This window comes from Ipomoea triloba, chromosome 14, assembly GCF_003576645.1.
Source record: "Ipomoea triloba cultivar NCNSP0323 chromosome 14, ASM357664v1".
NCBI lineage: Eukaryota > Viridiplantae > Streptophyta > Magnoliopsida > Solanales > Convolvulaceae > Ipomoea > Ipomoea triloba.
In genome coordinates, this window is record NC_044929.1 from 1,632,799 (window position 1) to 1,646,100 (window position 13,302).

The 13,302-nt window shown below is 34.3% G+C and overlaps 2 protein-coding genes and 1 pseudogene across 2 annotated transcripts; 2 read left to right on the top strand and 1 right to left on the bottom strand.

The window, feature by feature from the left end:
* Window positions 1–578: 578 nt before the first annotated feature.
* On the bottom strand, window positions 579–3,004 carry LOC116005027 (homologous-pairing protein 2 homolog). Its single transcript, XM_031245248.1, has 6 exons — window positions 2,895–3,004; window positions 2,673–2,698; window positions 1,531–1,798; window positions 1,311–1,381; window positions 1,025–1,213; window positions 579–936 (listed from the first exon to the last, which is right to left on the bottom strand). The coding sequence occupies exons 1-6, from the start codon at window positions 2,920–2,922 to the stop codon at window positions 838–840; spliced, it is 681 nt and encodes a 226-aa protein (XP_031101108.1). The 5' UTR covers window positions 2,923–3,004; the 3' UTR covers window positions 579–837.
* A 655-nt stretch (window positions 3,005–3,659) lies between these two features.
* Window positions 3,660–10,372, top strand: LOC116004634 (serine/threonine-protein phosphatase 2A 65 kDa regulatory subunit A beta isoform). The gene is made up of 13 exons (XM_031244759.1): window positions 3,660–3,802; window positions 4,656–5,081; window positions 5,509–5,755; window positions 5,935–6,047; window positions 6,451–6,530; window positions 6,697–6,838; window positions 6,936–7,016; window positions 7,380–7,484; window positions 8,347–8,529; window positions 8,841–8,933; window positions 9,543–9,682; window positions 9,768–9,834; window positions 9,953–10,372. The coding sequence occupies exons 2-13, from the start codon at window positions 4,689–4,691 to the stop codon at window positions 10,070–10,072; spliced, it is 1,764 nt and encodes a 587-aa protein (XP_031100619.1). The 5' UTR covers window positions 3,660–3,802; window positions 4,656–4,688; the 3' UTR covers window positions 10,073–10,372.
* A 1,116-nt stretch (window positions 10,373–11,488) lies between these two features.
* On the top strand, window positions 11,489–13,004 carry LOC116005068 (annotated as a pseudogene).
* The last annotated feature ends 298 nt before the right edge of the window (window positions 13,005–13,302 follow it).

The window sequence follows — 13,302 nt, forward strand, 5'->3', positions numbered from 1 at the left end:
AATTGAATCAGATACAAAATGAGATGGAATGAGTCTTTGATTTGCAAAAATAGGATGAATTTATAGACCGTGGTTCCAAGTCTCAATCAGAATGAGAATAAGCTATTAAGCCTATGATGTACTTACGCTCTCTTTAAGAAGAGAAGTCTCCTTTAATTGAGATCTCAATTGATGTTTGGTTACGTATATAATGGGAATAAAGCTTTTAAAAATTCAAAAAAAAAGCAAGACAATTGATTTTAATATAATGACATTTAAAGCACCAATATGAATAAAAAAAAATCAAAATAATAATTTAAAAGTATTAATTCAAACTTAGATATCATTATATCATCAATAAGGTAAAATGATGTCATTTTTAATTAGGCAATAAGATTTTTACTGAATGAGTAATCAAATTTCATAATTGTGTTTTAAAAAATTGTCAATCAAACACTATGATTTTGATTCCACATTCATGGCATATAAACCCAAGAACCAAATACACCCTTAGTCTTATCTTTGAAATAGTTTTAGGATGTCACATTATTTTACATTCACCCAATTGTTTATTTTTCAGATGTATCCTGGGAAGTGAATTTACACATGAAGATTTGCATACCCATTGATTTCAAAATCCGCACATGTAGCATGCTTGACAACCTCACAGTATCCTTTAGCCATAAACAATCCCACATTATCTATCGCTCTATCAGACAACACTATGCCCATAGAATTCTAAAAAACTGCAAGCTACAACTATAATTAATGCTTGTTTGACCTAGCTGGAGGATATTGAAAATATGTTTTTTTTTTTGGAATATATAAGCTCCAATAACCTCTGGGCCAAAAAAACACTTACTGGCCCCTAGAACGCTTCTTTCCTTGTTGCATTAGATCAGCAAAAGACTGCAAACTGACACCAACATCTTCATCATACTCGATTCCAAGTTCCTCCTGAGAATGTGAATGATCATTGAAGTTTATCTTTGCAAAGACTAGTCACTGGAATGAAATAACGGATAGAGGATCTATGTGTAAATACCTTAAATTCCTTGATATCCTTGGGTGAGTTCTCAGTAATAGCATCCCAGATATCTTTGAACATTCTCTTACGCCTTCTCCACTGATTTATTGTTTCAGTATACAATACCTCCACAGCTTTTCTCTCTTCTGGGCTTACTAGGATGACTCCTTCCCTCAATTTAGTCAATTTCTTTTCCATCTCCTCAGCCTGAAAATGATCAGAAGTTCAAGATATTACATAAGAGGCCTTCAGTTGAAAATATATCCTTTTGGCAAAAACTTGTCATAGCTTTCTTCCTTTCAACCTCGTTTCTTTGGTTGGTTTCCCTAGCACGTATCTCTTCCAGTGTCATATTTGATTGCAAAGCTTTAATTTCTGCAACAGCAGTGTCAATCATTGAAGCATAAGGAAACTTGAGCTAAGCTAGTTTAAGAATTGAATCAATCAATCTGAGTTGAAATTAAGAAGTAATTAGAAAGAAAAGGTCTGTTTATGCAAAAGGCATAGAGATTTTGAAGAAGTACCTCCCTCAACCTCACTGATTTCTCTCCTTTGTTCATCCAGCATCTCTTGCAGCTTGGCATTTTCTTCCTTCATTCTATTAAGCTCTTCATTATCTGGAATATCGAACTGATCTTGCCGAGCAATATATATCTTTTGTTTGCCATACTCCTTGAATGATATTTTTCCACTGTCAGCAAGACTGTCCAGTGCCTTTTGCACTGCAGTTTTCTTAAGGTTAAACTTTTGCAGAAAGTCGGCCACATTTTGAACATTCAAAGGTCTATTTTGCTGGAAAGGAAAAATTAAAAAAAAAAAACATCAAGCATCACGTAAGAGCCAATGAATATTTAACAATGGCAATAAAAAGAGGGAAAGAATACAGATGTTTATCTTAATGATGAATTCCATATGCTTTTTGGAACACATAAATCTTTCATAAATGTCTAAAAACTAGCAGTATCACTCTTTGTTACACCATGCATCATATTTAAATATATCCACAGTTCACATATAGAAAGCTCTTTAGTGTGGAAGTGCATGTAAAGTGCAGTTATCATAGCAATCCTCAACAGAGACCTAGAGACCAACAAATCACTTCATACAAGAGAAAAGAAAGATCAAAAGGAAATGTTAAAGCTCACTCCTGCCAATTAAGTTTTCAGAACTTCGGGTTCTAGCATATCTCAATCAAGGCTCACAAAACAAAGTCTAATTTACCAAAACTATCCTACAGGCTACAACAGAAAATCCCTACCAGCTACTAATTGTTTGGAACATATTCACAGTATATTTACCACAAAATTCTCACGACTCACACAAATACGCCTTGGAAACACTACCAGATGAGAAAACTTCTAGCACAGCCTATCTATGACTCCATGATACCCAACTTTTTAAAAGAAAATAGAAAGACACATAAACAGGATACTCTAAAAGCAAAATAGATATAAAATTTCATTGAAACACCGAATCAAACACATACTCACAAATCCAACATCAGCTCAAAAGAGCAAAGCCAACGGATAAGAGTTTATCATCAACCCCAACAGAAATAACAAAGAAAAAATAACTTCATAGCCCTAACGCTATCTACGAGAACTTAATTTGAAGCTAAAGATCATAAAATAGAGTCAGATTACGTGAAGAGAAACATGAATCTTACCTCGTTCACGAAATTGAGCACAATTCCTGAAAATCGCAAACCAAAATAAATAAACAAATCATTCGTCAATGATAAATAGATCTGATAATCGGTTCTCGATATGAAATGACCAAATTCAAAGTTTCTGAATTTGTTTCTAAATGTCGGTGCCATTTGCATTTAGTTGGGTATAAACACACAAATACATACACACATATAAATATATAGAGAGAGATGAATTACCTTCAGTGCTATCCGATTTAGGAGGCATCGATCAGAAGGTTCAGAGGAATCACACAGTGAAGAAGACGAAGAAGAGCGCGGGAAAATTATCTGCAAGGCTCTCACGAGCTCTGGCGTGCCTTATAAGAGAGAGCAAAAAGAGTTAATTTCAGTAATACGACGTCGTTATAATTATCAAATGCTCTTTAGTGCATTAATATCATATAATATTTTAATAATTTATTTAAAAAAAAATCAAATAAATTCTCAAACTTTATATTATTAAGCCAATTAAATATTTTTAACTTTATGACTTATTTTGCCCTCAAATATTTTAATTTTTAAAAATTATAATTAAGTATATAAATATGTCAATTTAGTGTATCAAGACTTAAAAATCAATTAATGACTTGTTATTGACATGTAATAACAGGTGATTATGTTTCGGGAGTTGTCTGAAGATGTTTCGATTATTTTTGGGTGAAAATTAGCGACTAGTGACCAACAAGTCAACGAAGAAGACGTCGCAGTTGATATAAAAATTTAAGTTCGAAATAATTTATATTTTCTATAAGTTTGAAATAATTGTGTATTTTCTAACTAAGAAATTATAGGTTGATAAATACGTTTTCAGCTCTTCAATATTTTTTGATAAAAAAAAAACATAAAAATGATAAGCAAAAAAATGAACTGAAAGCGCCTGAACCTATGGGCAATGGAGGGCCAGATTACAAGTTCTAGAAACTTCAGGGATCGGAATGAAATTACCCAAGCCCCAAAAGCAAAAGCACACAAACGCTCTCGAGCCACGTTCTTTTAACGGAATTCAAAATACCACGACATATTCAACACATTCTCTCTGTATCTCCGGCGAAAGAAACAACAACTTCGAATCTCAGGCGCCGGCTGGCGGGAGCTCATTTCCTCCGGTAACACTATTCTCTCCTTATCTAAACACAAATACAGACTAATTCATAGAAACATGTGCATACAAGTGTTCATATGTACGATGCATGTGTATAGATATGCGTGTTTGCAAATTTCTACGTGTGTACATATGCTCATGTTATTATCTGCAGCTTTATAGAATACGCTTTGAATCTCTGTGTTTTTGGCCTTTACAATTGTAGCGCTTCATTCAATTTCTCTATATTCGAAGAATTGAAGGTTAGGGTTTGCTTTAGATCTCAGATTCGACGGATGGTTTCTTGTATCCTTTACGATGTTGGAAGAAGTCATAGTTTAAATTCAATGCTTACGTATATATGAATTTGCTTGATTCAACTTTAGTCGCTCTTTTAAGCTGGCTTATAGCTTTGTCATTTCTTATTTTCTCAGTCATTTACAAAGAGCTAAAATTGATCATAATTAAGAAGAAAGGAAAATTTGTACATTTTCTGATTTCAACTATTAGATGCGAGCTGCAATCCCTATTTTGATCAAATAGCTGTATCTTGACTGCCTTCTAAGCTCCACACACTAACTAATCCCAAAATAAAAAAATCTGATGTATGGATGTGTAATATGTATAAATATATATAGTGTGCATGATTGTTTTTGATGTTTCTGGTAATGCAACTCTTGCCTTCTAAGCTGCAAGGCTTTCACCCTGTTCTAATTTGTATTTCCTTGGTGCTTTGAGTATGTTAAATTTCTGTTTTATTTGCAGTGATGATATTAGGTTTTTGATACTTGAGCAAGTGATGTGTTTGAATTTGGACATTTGGTGAAGCTGACCTTTCTAACTGGTGGTTTTGTTTGTTTATTTGCTTATTAATGTAGCTGTTGTAGTTGCAAGTAAATTTTGAGGACACAATGGCAATGGCTGACGAGCCACTGTACCCAATAGCTGTGTTGATAGAGGAGCTAAAGAATGATGACATTCAACTGCGGTTGAATTCTGTCCGGAGGCTATCTACTATAGCACGTGCACTTGGGGAGGAAAGAACTCGGAAGGAGTTAATCCCATTCCTGAGTGAGAACAATGATGATGATGATGAGGTGTTGCTTGCAATGGCAGAGGAGTTAGCTGTGTTTATTCCTTATGTTGGAGGTGTGGAGCATGCTCATGTGTTGCTACCGCCCTTAGAGACACTTTGCTCAGTGGAGGAGACCTGTGTGAGAGAAAAGGCTGTGGAATCCTTGTGCAGAATTGGGGCTCAGATGCGGGAGGCTGATTTGGTTGATTGGTTTATTCCTCTTGTTAAGGTTAGATGATAATTTATAGTTTATATTTTTCTTTCATCATCTCTTGTCTACCATTGTGCCAAGAGTTATGATTTCTTTGCTTTGTAGAGGATTACTTATTCATGGTGTCCTAGTATTCTTTTTCCATTGTAAACTGCAACCTAATTTCCTGGTTCCAATTCTACCTTTCATCACTTGGAATGCCAAATGCTTGCGATTGAAGTTTGGTTTTTATATTTTATCAAATAGGAACTTTTTCTTTCTCTGTAGGGCCTGACATAGTACAGAATCTAATATTTTAGACCCTTGGCTATTGCTCTTTCATAAAACTTTTTTTGCTGTTTGTTGTTTGTTTATTATTATTATTTTTTCCTTTTTTTTTTCCCCCTTTTAAGTTGTTATCATGATATTTATATATCATCTTTTTGATCTTATTTGCCTCATATAGAGGCTGGCAGCTGGTGAATGGTTTACTGCCAGAGTGTCTGCATGTGGACTCTTTCATATTGCTTATGCAAGTGCCTCTGAGGCACTAAAGACAGAATTGCGGTCATTATACAGCCAGCTATGCCAGGATGATATGCCTATGGTAAGAAGGTCTGCTGCAACAAACCTGGCAAAGTTTGCTGTTAGTGTCGAACCTGCTCACCTCAAGACTGACATCATGTCAATATTTGATGATCTTACTCATGATGGTAAGTAAATATAATCCTTAAGTTGTAATATGTGAATATGTAATCTTATGTGATTAGACATTAAAGGATTGTTTCTTGTTAACTTTCCAAAAACTAACTGCTGATAGCAGAATAGAGTTTGAGTTGCATTTCAAAAATGGGTAGAACATTTGAGGCTTAAATAATTTGCATCCTTTCAGATCAGGACTCTGTTCGCCTATTAGCTGTAGAGGGCTGTGGTGCTTTAGGCAAATTACTGGAGCCCCAAGATTGTATTGGCCATATCTTGCCTGTTGTGGTCAACTTCTCTCAGGTAGAATTCTACACTTCTGAAATGGTTATGTGGATCTTTTTATATAGTTTCTTTGCCTAAACCATCCATACTATAAATAGTGCTGTAATGCTGTTTACTTTCTATTACATGCCTAGGTTAGTATTAGGCTCTAGATAAACGATGGAAGTCATTTACATCACTTCATTTGTGATTATTCCTTTGTACAATCATTTAGAGGCACTTTAGACTTCCCCTTTGGTGAACTTAGAGAACTTTTTGAATAACTAATATGCCAAAGTTCGTGGTCATTTGACCTCTTGATATCTTTTAGAGTTACTGGAGTATTGCCACCTCTTGCTAGTGAATAATTTCAGATTGGCTTCCCAAAAGAAAGAAAATATGTTTATTCTATTAATACTACATATTGTGCGTATCATATCAGGATAAGTCTTGGCGTGTGCGGTATTTGGTTGCAAACCAGTTATATGAGCTATGTGAAGCTGTTGGGCCCGAACCAACAAGGTACTTGTCTAACCTGTTTTTATTGTTATCAACATATGCCTATCATATGTCAAAGGAATATATACTACCTCCTTCCCTTTTAAGCTTTCTGTGCTTGTGGTTGGGAAAAAAAATTATTTCATAGAATCTGATTAGTAATTCCCATTTCCCATGGTATAATAAAAAGGACGGATTTGGTTCCTGCTTATGTACGCTTACTTCGAGATAATGAAGCGGAAGTACGTATAGCTGCTGCTGGGAAAGTCACCAAATTTTGTCGGATTCTTAGTCCTGAACTTGCTATTCAGCATATTCTTCCATGTGTGAAGGTACATGCTTGATGTACTAATAGACTGTTTACCAAAGCCTATCTTTTGATGGGTTGTGCACCTAGGGTCCCACTAACTTGTTTCCTAAATATTGTAGGAATTGTCATCAGATTCTTCCCAGCATGTGCGATCTGCTTTGGCTTCTGTCATAATGGGAATGGCTCCTATTTTGGGGAAAGTAAGAAATTAATATTAATAAGCCATCTCATGCAATTTATTAACTATGGAGATAAACCTATAGAATGTAGTTTCATTTCCTTAATTTTTCATTTCAATACTGATGTTCATCATATAAAGTGCTCTGCTTTCAAAAAAAATCATATAAAGTGCTCTATGATTACCCTGGAATAAATACTTTATTCTGCCTTTAACATTCTTGACTCATCAGTTCCTATAAGTTCTATTATTGCATGCACAACAACATAAGTTGGTTTACATGTTCTTTTGTCTACTTTCTAGATAATTAGAGATAATATTAAATTGGTTAATCACCCTTGTAAATTTTCTGAATTCTTGAACTTTTGCTTCTTTAATGGTGCAGGATGCAACCATTGAACATCTACTTCCAATATTTCTTTCTCTTCTGAAGGATGAATTTCCTGATGTACGACTTAACATTATTAGCAAGTTGGATCAAGTCAACCAGGTCTGTTGAATCATAGGTCCTCCCTTCCTTTTTTCTCTTGTTTTCTGTGCTCTTTTATGTACTATGTTATAGTTGCTTTTTGTCTTGACAAAGTATCTATTGTTGAATATAGTAGAGACGTTGCAGCCTTAGAGGTGTTCAAAATGGGCATGCATTTATTTTTGAATTGTTTATATTTGCTAATGTATCACTAATTGTAGCCAATGATGGATGTCCCTTGGCTCAAGTGTCAAGGGGGAGGTCTTACATCCGTAAGGCTGTGTTCAATTTTCCTCTCCCTTCGACATGCACCCCAAGATCCGTGACTAGTCATTTGTTAATCCATGACCCACTTGTACTCATTATTTCATATTTTCATTCATGATTTGCTAGTGTTCAACTCATGTATGTGCTTTTTATGTTTAAATATGTTTTCGTTGTTTTCTATCGTTGATAACAAATTATTACAAAATTTCCAAAGTGACTCTATAGGAATTGGCATTTCTTAGGATTGTAAGTATGGATGAACTCTTGCTGTTTATGTGTGATATGCCAGGAAGGCAATAACTATTAGAAAAAGTTTTTGTTTTTTAAAATATATATATATATATATAGTATTTAACATTTTTGGAGAAGTTGTGCCCCGCATATTTAAAATATCTGTGCTATTAGGTTCGTGTTTACTTGGAGTTCTATATATCTACTCACTGTTCCAGAATTCTTCTTTTTTCTGCTTGTTATGTACCATATCAGTGAACTGATCTTAGCACCAATGAGTTACAGTTGTGAACTTGATATGTTTGTGTTTTTCATGATTCCTTTGCAATTACTTTCAAGTTTTTTATTTCTCTTTGAAATTGCGTTTAAGTTCCTAATATTGCAGGTTATTGGAATTGATTTGTTATCCCAATCTCTACTACCGGCAATAGTTGAGCTTGCAGAGGACAGGCATTGGAGAGTTCGTCTTGCAATAATTGAATACATACCTTTGTTGGCTAGTCAACTGGGTATTGATTTTTTTGATGATAAGCTTGGAGCTCTTTGTATGCAGTGGCTGCAGGACAAGGTTTGTGCCCTTTTTTCTTGTTTAACAGTGAGCACTTGGATATGTTTCTGTAAATCATTATTGATTTCCTATATTATTACTGTTTATTTGTTTCTTGTTCTATTTTTTATTAGTTATTATTAGCAAATATAATTTGCAGGACAATTTAATTTAAAATCTGCAATGATTTTTTTTTTGATCTTGTCACTTGTCTTTTCTATCATCTATCCATGTATGTAGAAAACATGCTCTGGAAAATTAATTTATAATTCCATCTGCTGTTTGGATCAGTTCTGCAAATTATAGATTCTTTTGATTTTGATGTGATTTAGGTTCATTCAATAAGAGATGCTGCTGCTAATAACTTGAAGCGCCTAGCAGAAGAATTTGGTCCAGAATGGGCAATGCAGCACATCATTCCTCAGGTCGGTAGTCTGACTCTAATTATGCATGCTTGTTATTTTGTAAATAAGATTGTATAATATTAGTATCAGTGCTATATAATGTGCAAGACATTTGTTCAAGCATTTTAGGCTTTTATTCTTGTCACCTGAGTCCTGACCTTATGATGGCTTCTATTAATGGAAAAGCTGAAGTATTGACTGGATTAGGAGTTAACTTAGGTGAATGACAATTTTAGTACCTTGGTTGTAGTCATGGTGTAGATATTTAGTTGCTCAATTATTTGTTGTGCATATTTAGTCTCACAAAATCTGCATTGCAAATAACTGAAGGACTAAATCTACTATGGCTGCAAAAAAGTGATATTTTCCCTATAATTTATTCTAAGCTGATTGCCCTTGGTACACTTAGTTATTCACTCTAAGTATATAGCTACTAAATGCTCTTTACACAAGTATGATGTGAACTGCTTTAGTGATCCACAATTTTTTTTTGTTTTTATTTTTTATTTTTATTTTTTGATGTGATTGAACAATTAATTTTCCATGACGGTATTTTTCATGTTACAGACAAATAATAATTCTTCTGTTTTTTAATAATAAATTTAAATTAAATTGTGTTATTCTGCGCAGGTCTTGGATATGGTCACTAATCCCCATTATTTGTACCGAATGACAATTCTCCGTGCAATTTCATTGCTTGCACCTGTTATGGGCTCTGAGATAACATGTTCCAAATTGCTGCCTGCCATCATTACAGCATCTAAGGATAGGTGAGAATATATTTGACATTGTTTGCTTTAATGCTTCATCATTATGCATTACCGTCATAAACTGAATATGGGCCTTCCTTTGCAGAGTGCCCAACATCAAATTTAACGTAGCAAAGGTTTTACAGTCACTTATCCCCATTGTTGACCAATCAGTGAGAACTCTTTTCCTCTTCTTTCGATTCCTCTTTGGCCTGATGCAGAATTTCAAACTAGTTCTTTCTTTCTGATGCTCATTTGGTCTTACACTTTATTTTTCCATGTGCAATCTAGGTGGCAGAAAAAATCATTCGTCCCTGTTTGATAGAGTTGGCAGAGGATCCTGATGTCGATGTTCGCTTTTATGCCAATCAAGCACTTCAGTCAATTGATAAGGTCATGATGTCAAGCTAGATGAAGCTTAGAAGGGAACTTGCACTGGACACATCTTCTCTAAGTTTAACCTTTTGCTGATATTATGGAGGTTCCATGATCTGCAGGGCATATGTATTGTTGTTCTTTGTTAATTAAGCTTATTTTTTCTCTCATAGTCTGTTTTTCATAGAAATCTGCTAGTGAAATGCTATGACTAATGCTCTATATATCCATACTCATTTTGGTGAGTTTGATTTTAATTAATTTGTAATCATATTTTATATTTATTTTTATTCACTTTCAAGTTTGAATCGAAACTTTTGTGCTACTCTTGTTTCAGCAAACTATTGCAGAATGCAGAGCACTACTGTTAGCCATATACTATGACGGTGGGAGTAAAAATTATAGTCGTGGAGCCATACTTTATTTGTGTCATTATAGTTTAATTTTGACCAAATCTCATAAAAATTGTTTTCAAACTGAGTTTGTGAGGAAATATGTTTAGGCCTACCGCTGATTGTTGGAGTTTCTTGTTTTGGAACGTGATCAGACTTCCTACTGCTTAATTTTACTTTCTCTTGGCAAAGCAGTGAAGAAATGAACTTTTAATTAGCCTTCTTAGGTGTCAAGTCTTTTTTTTTTTTTTTAAATGAAATTATATAGGATGACAATCAATAATTTCTAAACAAGTTAATGAGCATGCTGAAGTCGTGACTTGTTTTATTTTATAGTTAATTCCATCTTTTGTCCTAGAATTATAGGTGACAATTCACTTTTAGTCTTCTTTTTATCGAGTTAATTTTATTTTTTGGCCTAGAATTATATGTGACAATTCACTTTTAGTTTTTTTTTTTTATCGAAATATTCACTTTTGGTCCTAATATTATTGTGACATAACTATTTTTTGTCCTCTATCAACAAAATAGTTTAAATTTCTAGAAATTAAAATAAGTAATTTTTAAACTCCAGAATTTTAAAAATCAACATGGTCAAGATATCTTTGAAGGAAATTATCTTTTAGGAAAAAATAACAAACCTATCACCCGGTTATTATTATTATTATAAAATAATAAACACATCACCCATTCAAAAGTAAATCACATCGATTTCAAAAGATAAAATAGTCAATATACCCATTTTTCCCAACAAGCTAATACAAAAAGCTACATTCATTAGCTTTTCAATTTCAGTTTATTGGCCCAATAAACCATTTACCAAACACTTCAAAATAGCTCATTGGTTGGTCAAACAGCTAAACTTGATCAAATAAGTTAAAATTTAAAATTTGGTTTATAAGCCAATAACCCAACACCCCCATTATTTATTTAGTTGACGTTGACGTTGACGTTGACTTAGAAATAATATTATATTATACGGTCCTTGGCCCTTCTCCCTCCTCAGACTCAGACATGGTGGAACCCGTGACTATCATTTCGGGCATTGTGGCATTCTGGTGTAAGTATTTTAGAAAAGCAAGGGAACGGAAGGAAACTAAATGCAGAAGCTGCGAAAACACTTGCAGAAATTAGGTTAATCCCCATCCTTTAATTTGTTGTCATTAATTCAGAAATTGGAGATAGATCAGATCTGCGATTTTCTTTATGCAATGCACACATTAATATAATGTTTCCAATAATATACACTAACCTCTTTGTGTAAACGCGGGAAACAAAAGTTCCATGATGGGCAAATCATTTCCAGTGTTAAACGGGAGTAACTATGAGATATGGAGAAAAATGATGAAGGCTTTGCTTATATCCCAAAATCTCTGGGACGTGGTGGAAGAAGGGTACAAAGAGAAAGGACGCAAGGCTAAAAAAGATCGGGTGTTGGACTCCATGGCTTTGCTCATTATCCTGCAAGCAGTTGACCAATCAGTTCTTCGCTGCACTGTTCGTGCAAACACCTCAAAAGAAGCTTGGAATGCAATACAAGACAAATATCAAGGTATAGTATTCCACGCCAATTAAATTTAATATCAACTTTATTTCACTTTTGGTTTCTTGGTTAAAGGATATTTTTACTATTTATTATATATACTCTACTTGAATTTGATTTGTACGTTATGTGATTCTGTGTTTAAAGATGGATACTTTGCCTTGCCTTGCCTAGTCTACAAATCATTTGGGATTACTCTATAACTCTTCCAAAAATGAAAAAAAAAAAAAAAAAATTCTGACTTTGCTTTGATCAGTGAAAACTGGTCCAAGCATGACTGGTGCTGCAGTTGGGAGAATTGCTCAGGGAACGAAGATTTTGACAGAAGGTGGCTATGAGAAAGTCTTCAGGCAAACATTTGAGACTGTTCCTGAGGAGAAACTGTTGAAGGCCTACGCGTGCTACTTATCCACTTCTGCTGGCCCCGTAATGGGACTTCTTTACTTGTCTTCTGCAAAAATAGCGTTCTGTAGCGACATTCCTGTCTTATAAAGTTGGCGAGCAAACACAACGGAGTTATTACAAGGTTTGTGCAAATATCATCTGTCTCGCCAATTTATCTAGCCATCTAGACGTAGTTGTTACGTAGTTGAACCACATATAACAATTGCGTTCTTATTTGTTAGGTGGTCCTTCCAATCCATCAGCTGAAAGCGGTTAATCCATCAGCGAGCAAAGTAAATCCAGCCGAGAAGTTCATCCAAATTATCTCTGTCGACAATTACGAGTTTTGGTTCATGGGATTCGCAAACTATGATAATGCTGTCAAGAGTTTGCAAGGCGTTTTGAGGGGAGATTCATAGACAGATCACCCATTGCATTTCCTGGCAGCAGATGAGTGTGCTGTTAGTATTCTTATACATCATGTGCTACTACTGCATTTGAGTTTGGGCATTTCCATATATAATTTATTTAATTTACAAGTTAAGGATTGTTGTTGTAGTGTATAAGTGGTTTCAGACCATCTGACTTTGCAATATATGAATGTTGACGAGGCCAACACTTTTCTAATGTTGGACTATTACTTTTTGAAGAAACATGTTTTCCTACGCGGACAACTGTGTGGCTCTATCTAGAGTTATCAACCCTAAGGGTCTTCTTTTTTTTTTTTTTTTTCTTCTTGAACGACAAATGTTATCCACAACGAAATTTTTAACAATTTGTAAAGCTTGTTAAATTAATATTAACTCTTTCATATGGGAAGTCATGAGATCAAGCCTCACTTGAGGCGAATTGACTTCAATAGGTTGAGAAAATATAGATGAACAGATATTACAATGTAATAGGGTAAGTCGTATTAAAAAAAAATAATATTAACTACATTTAAAATT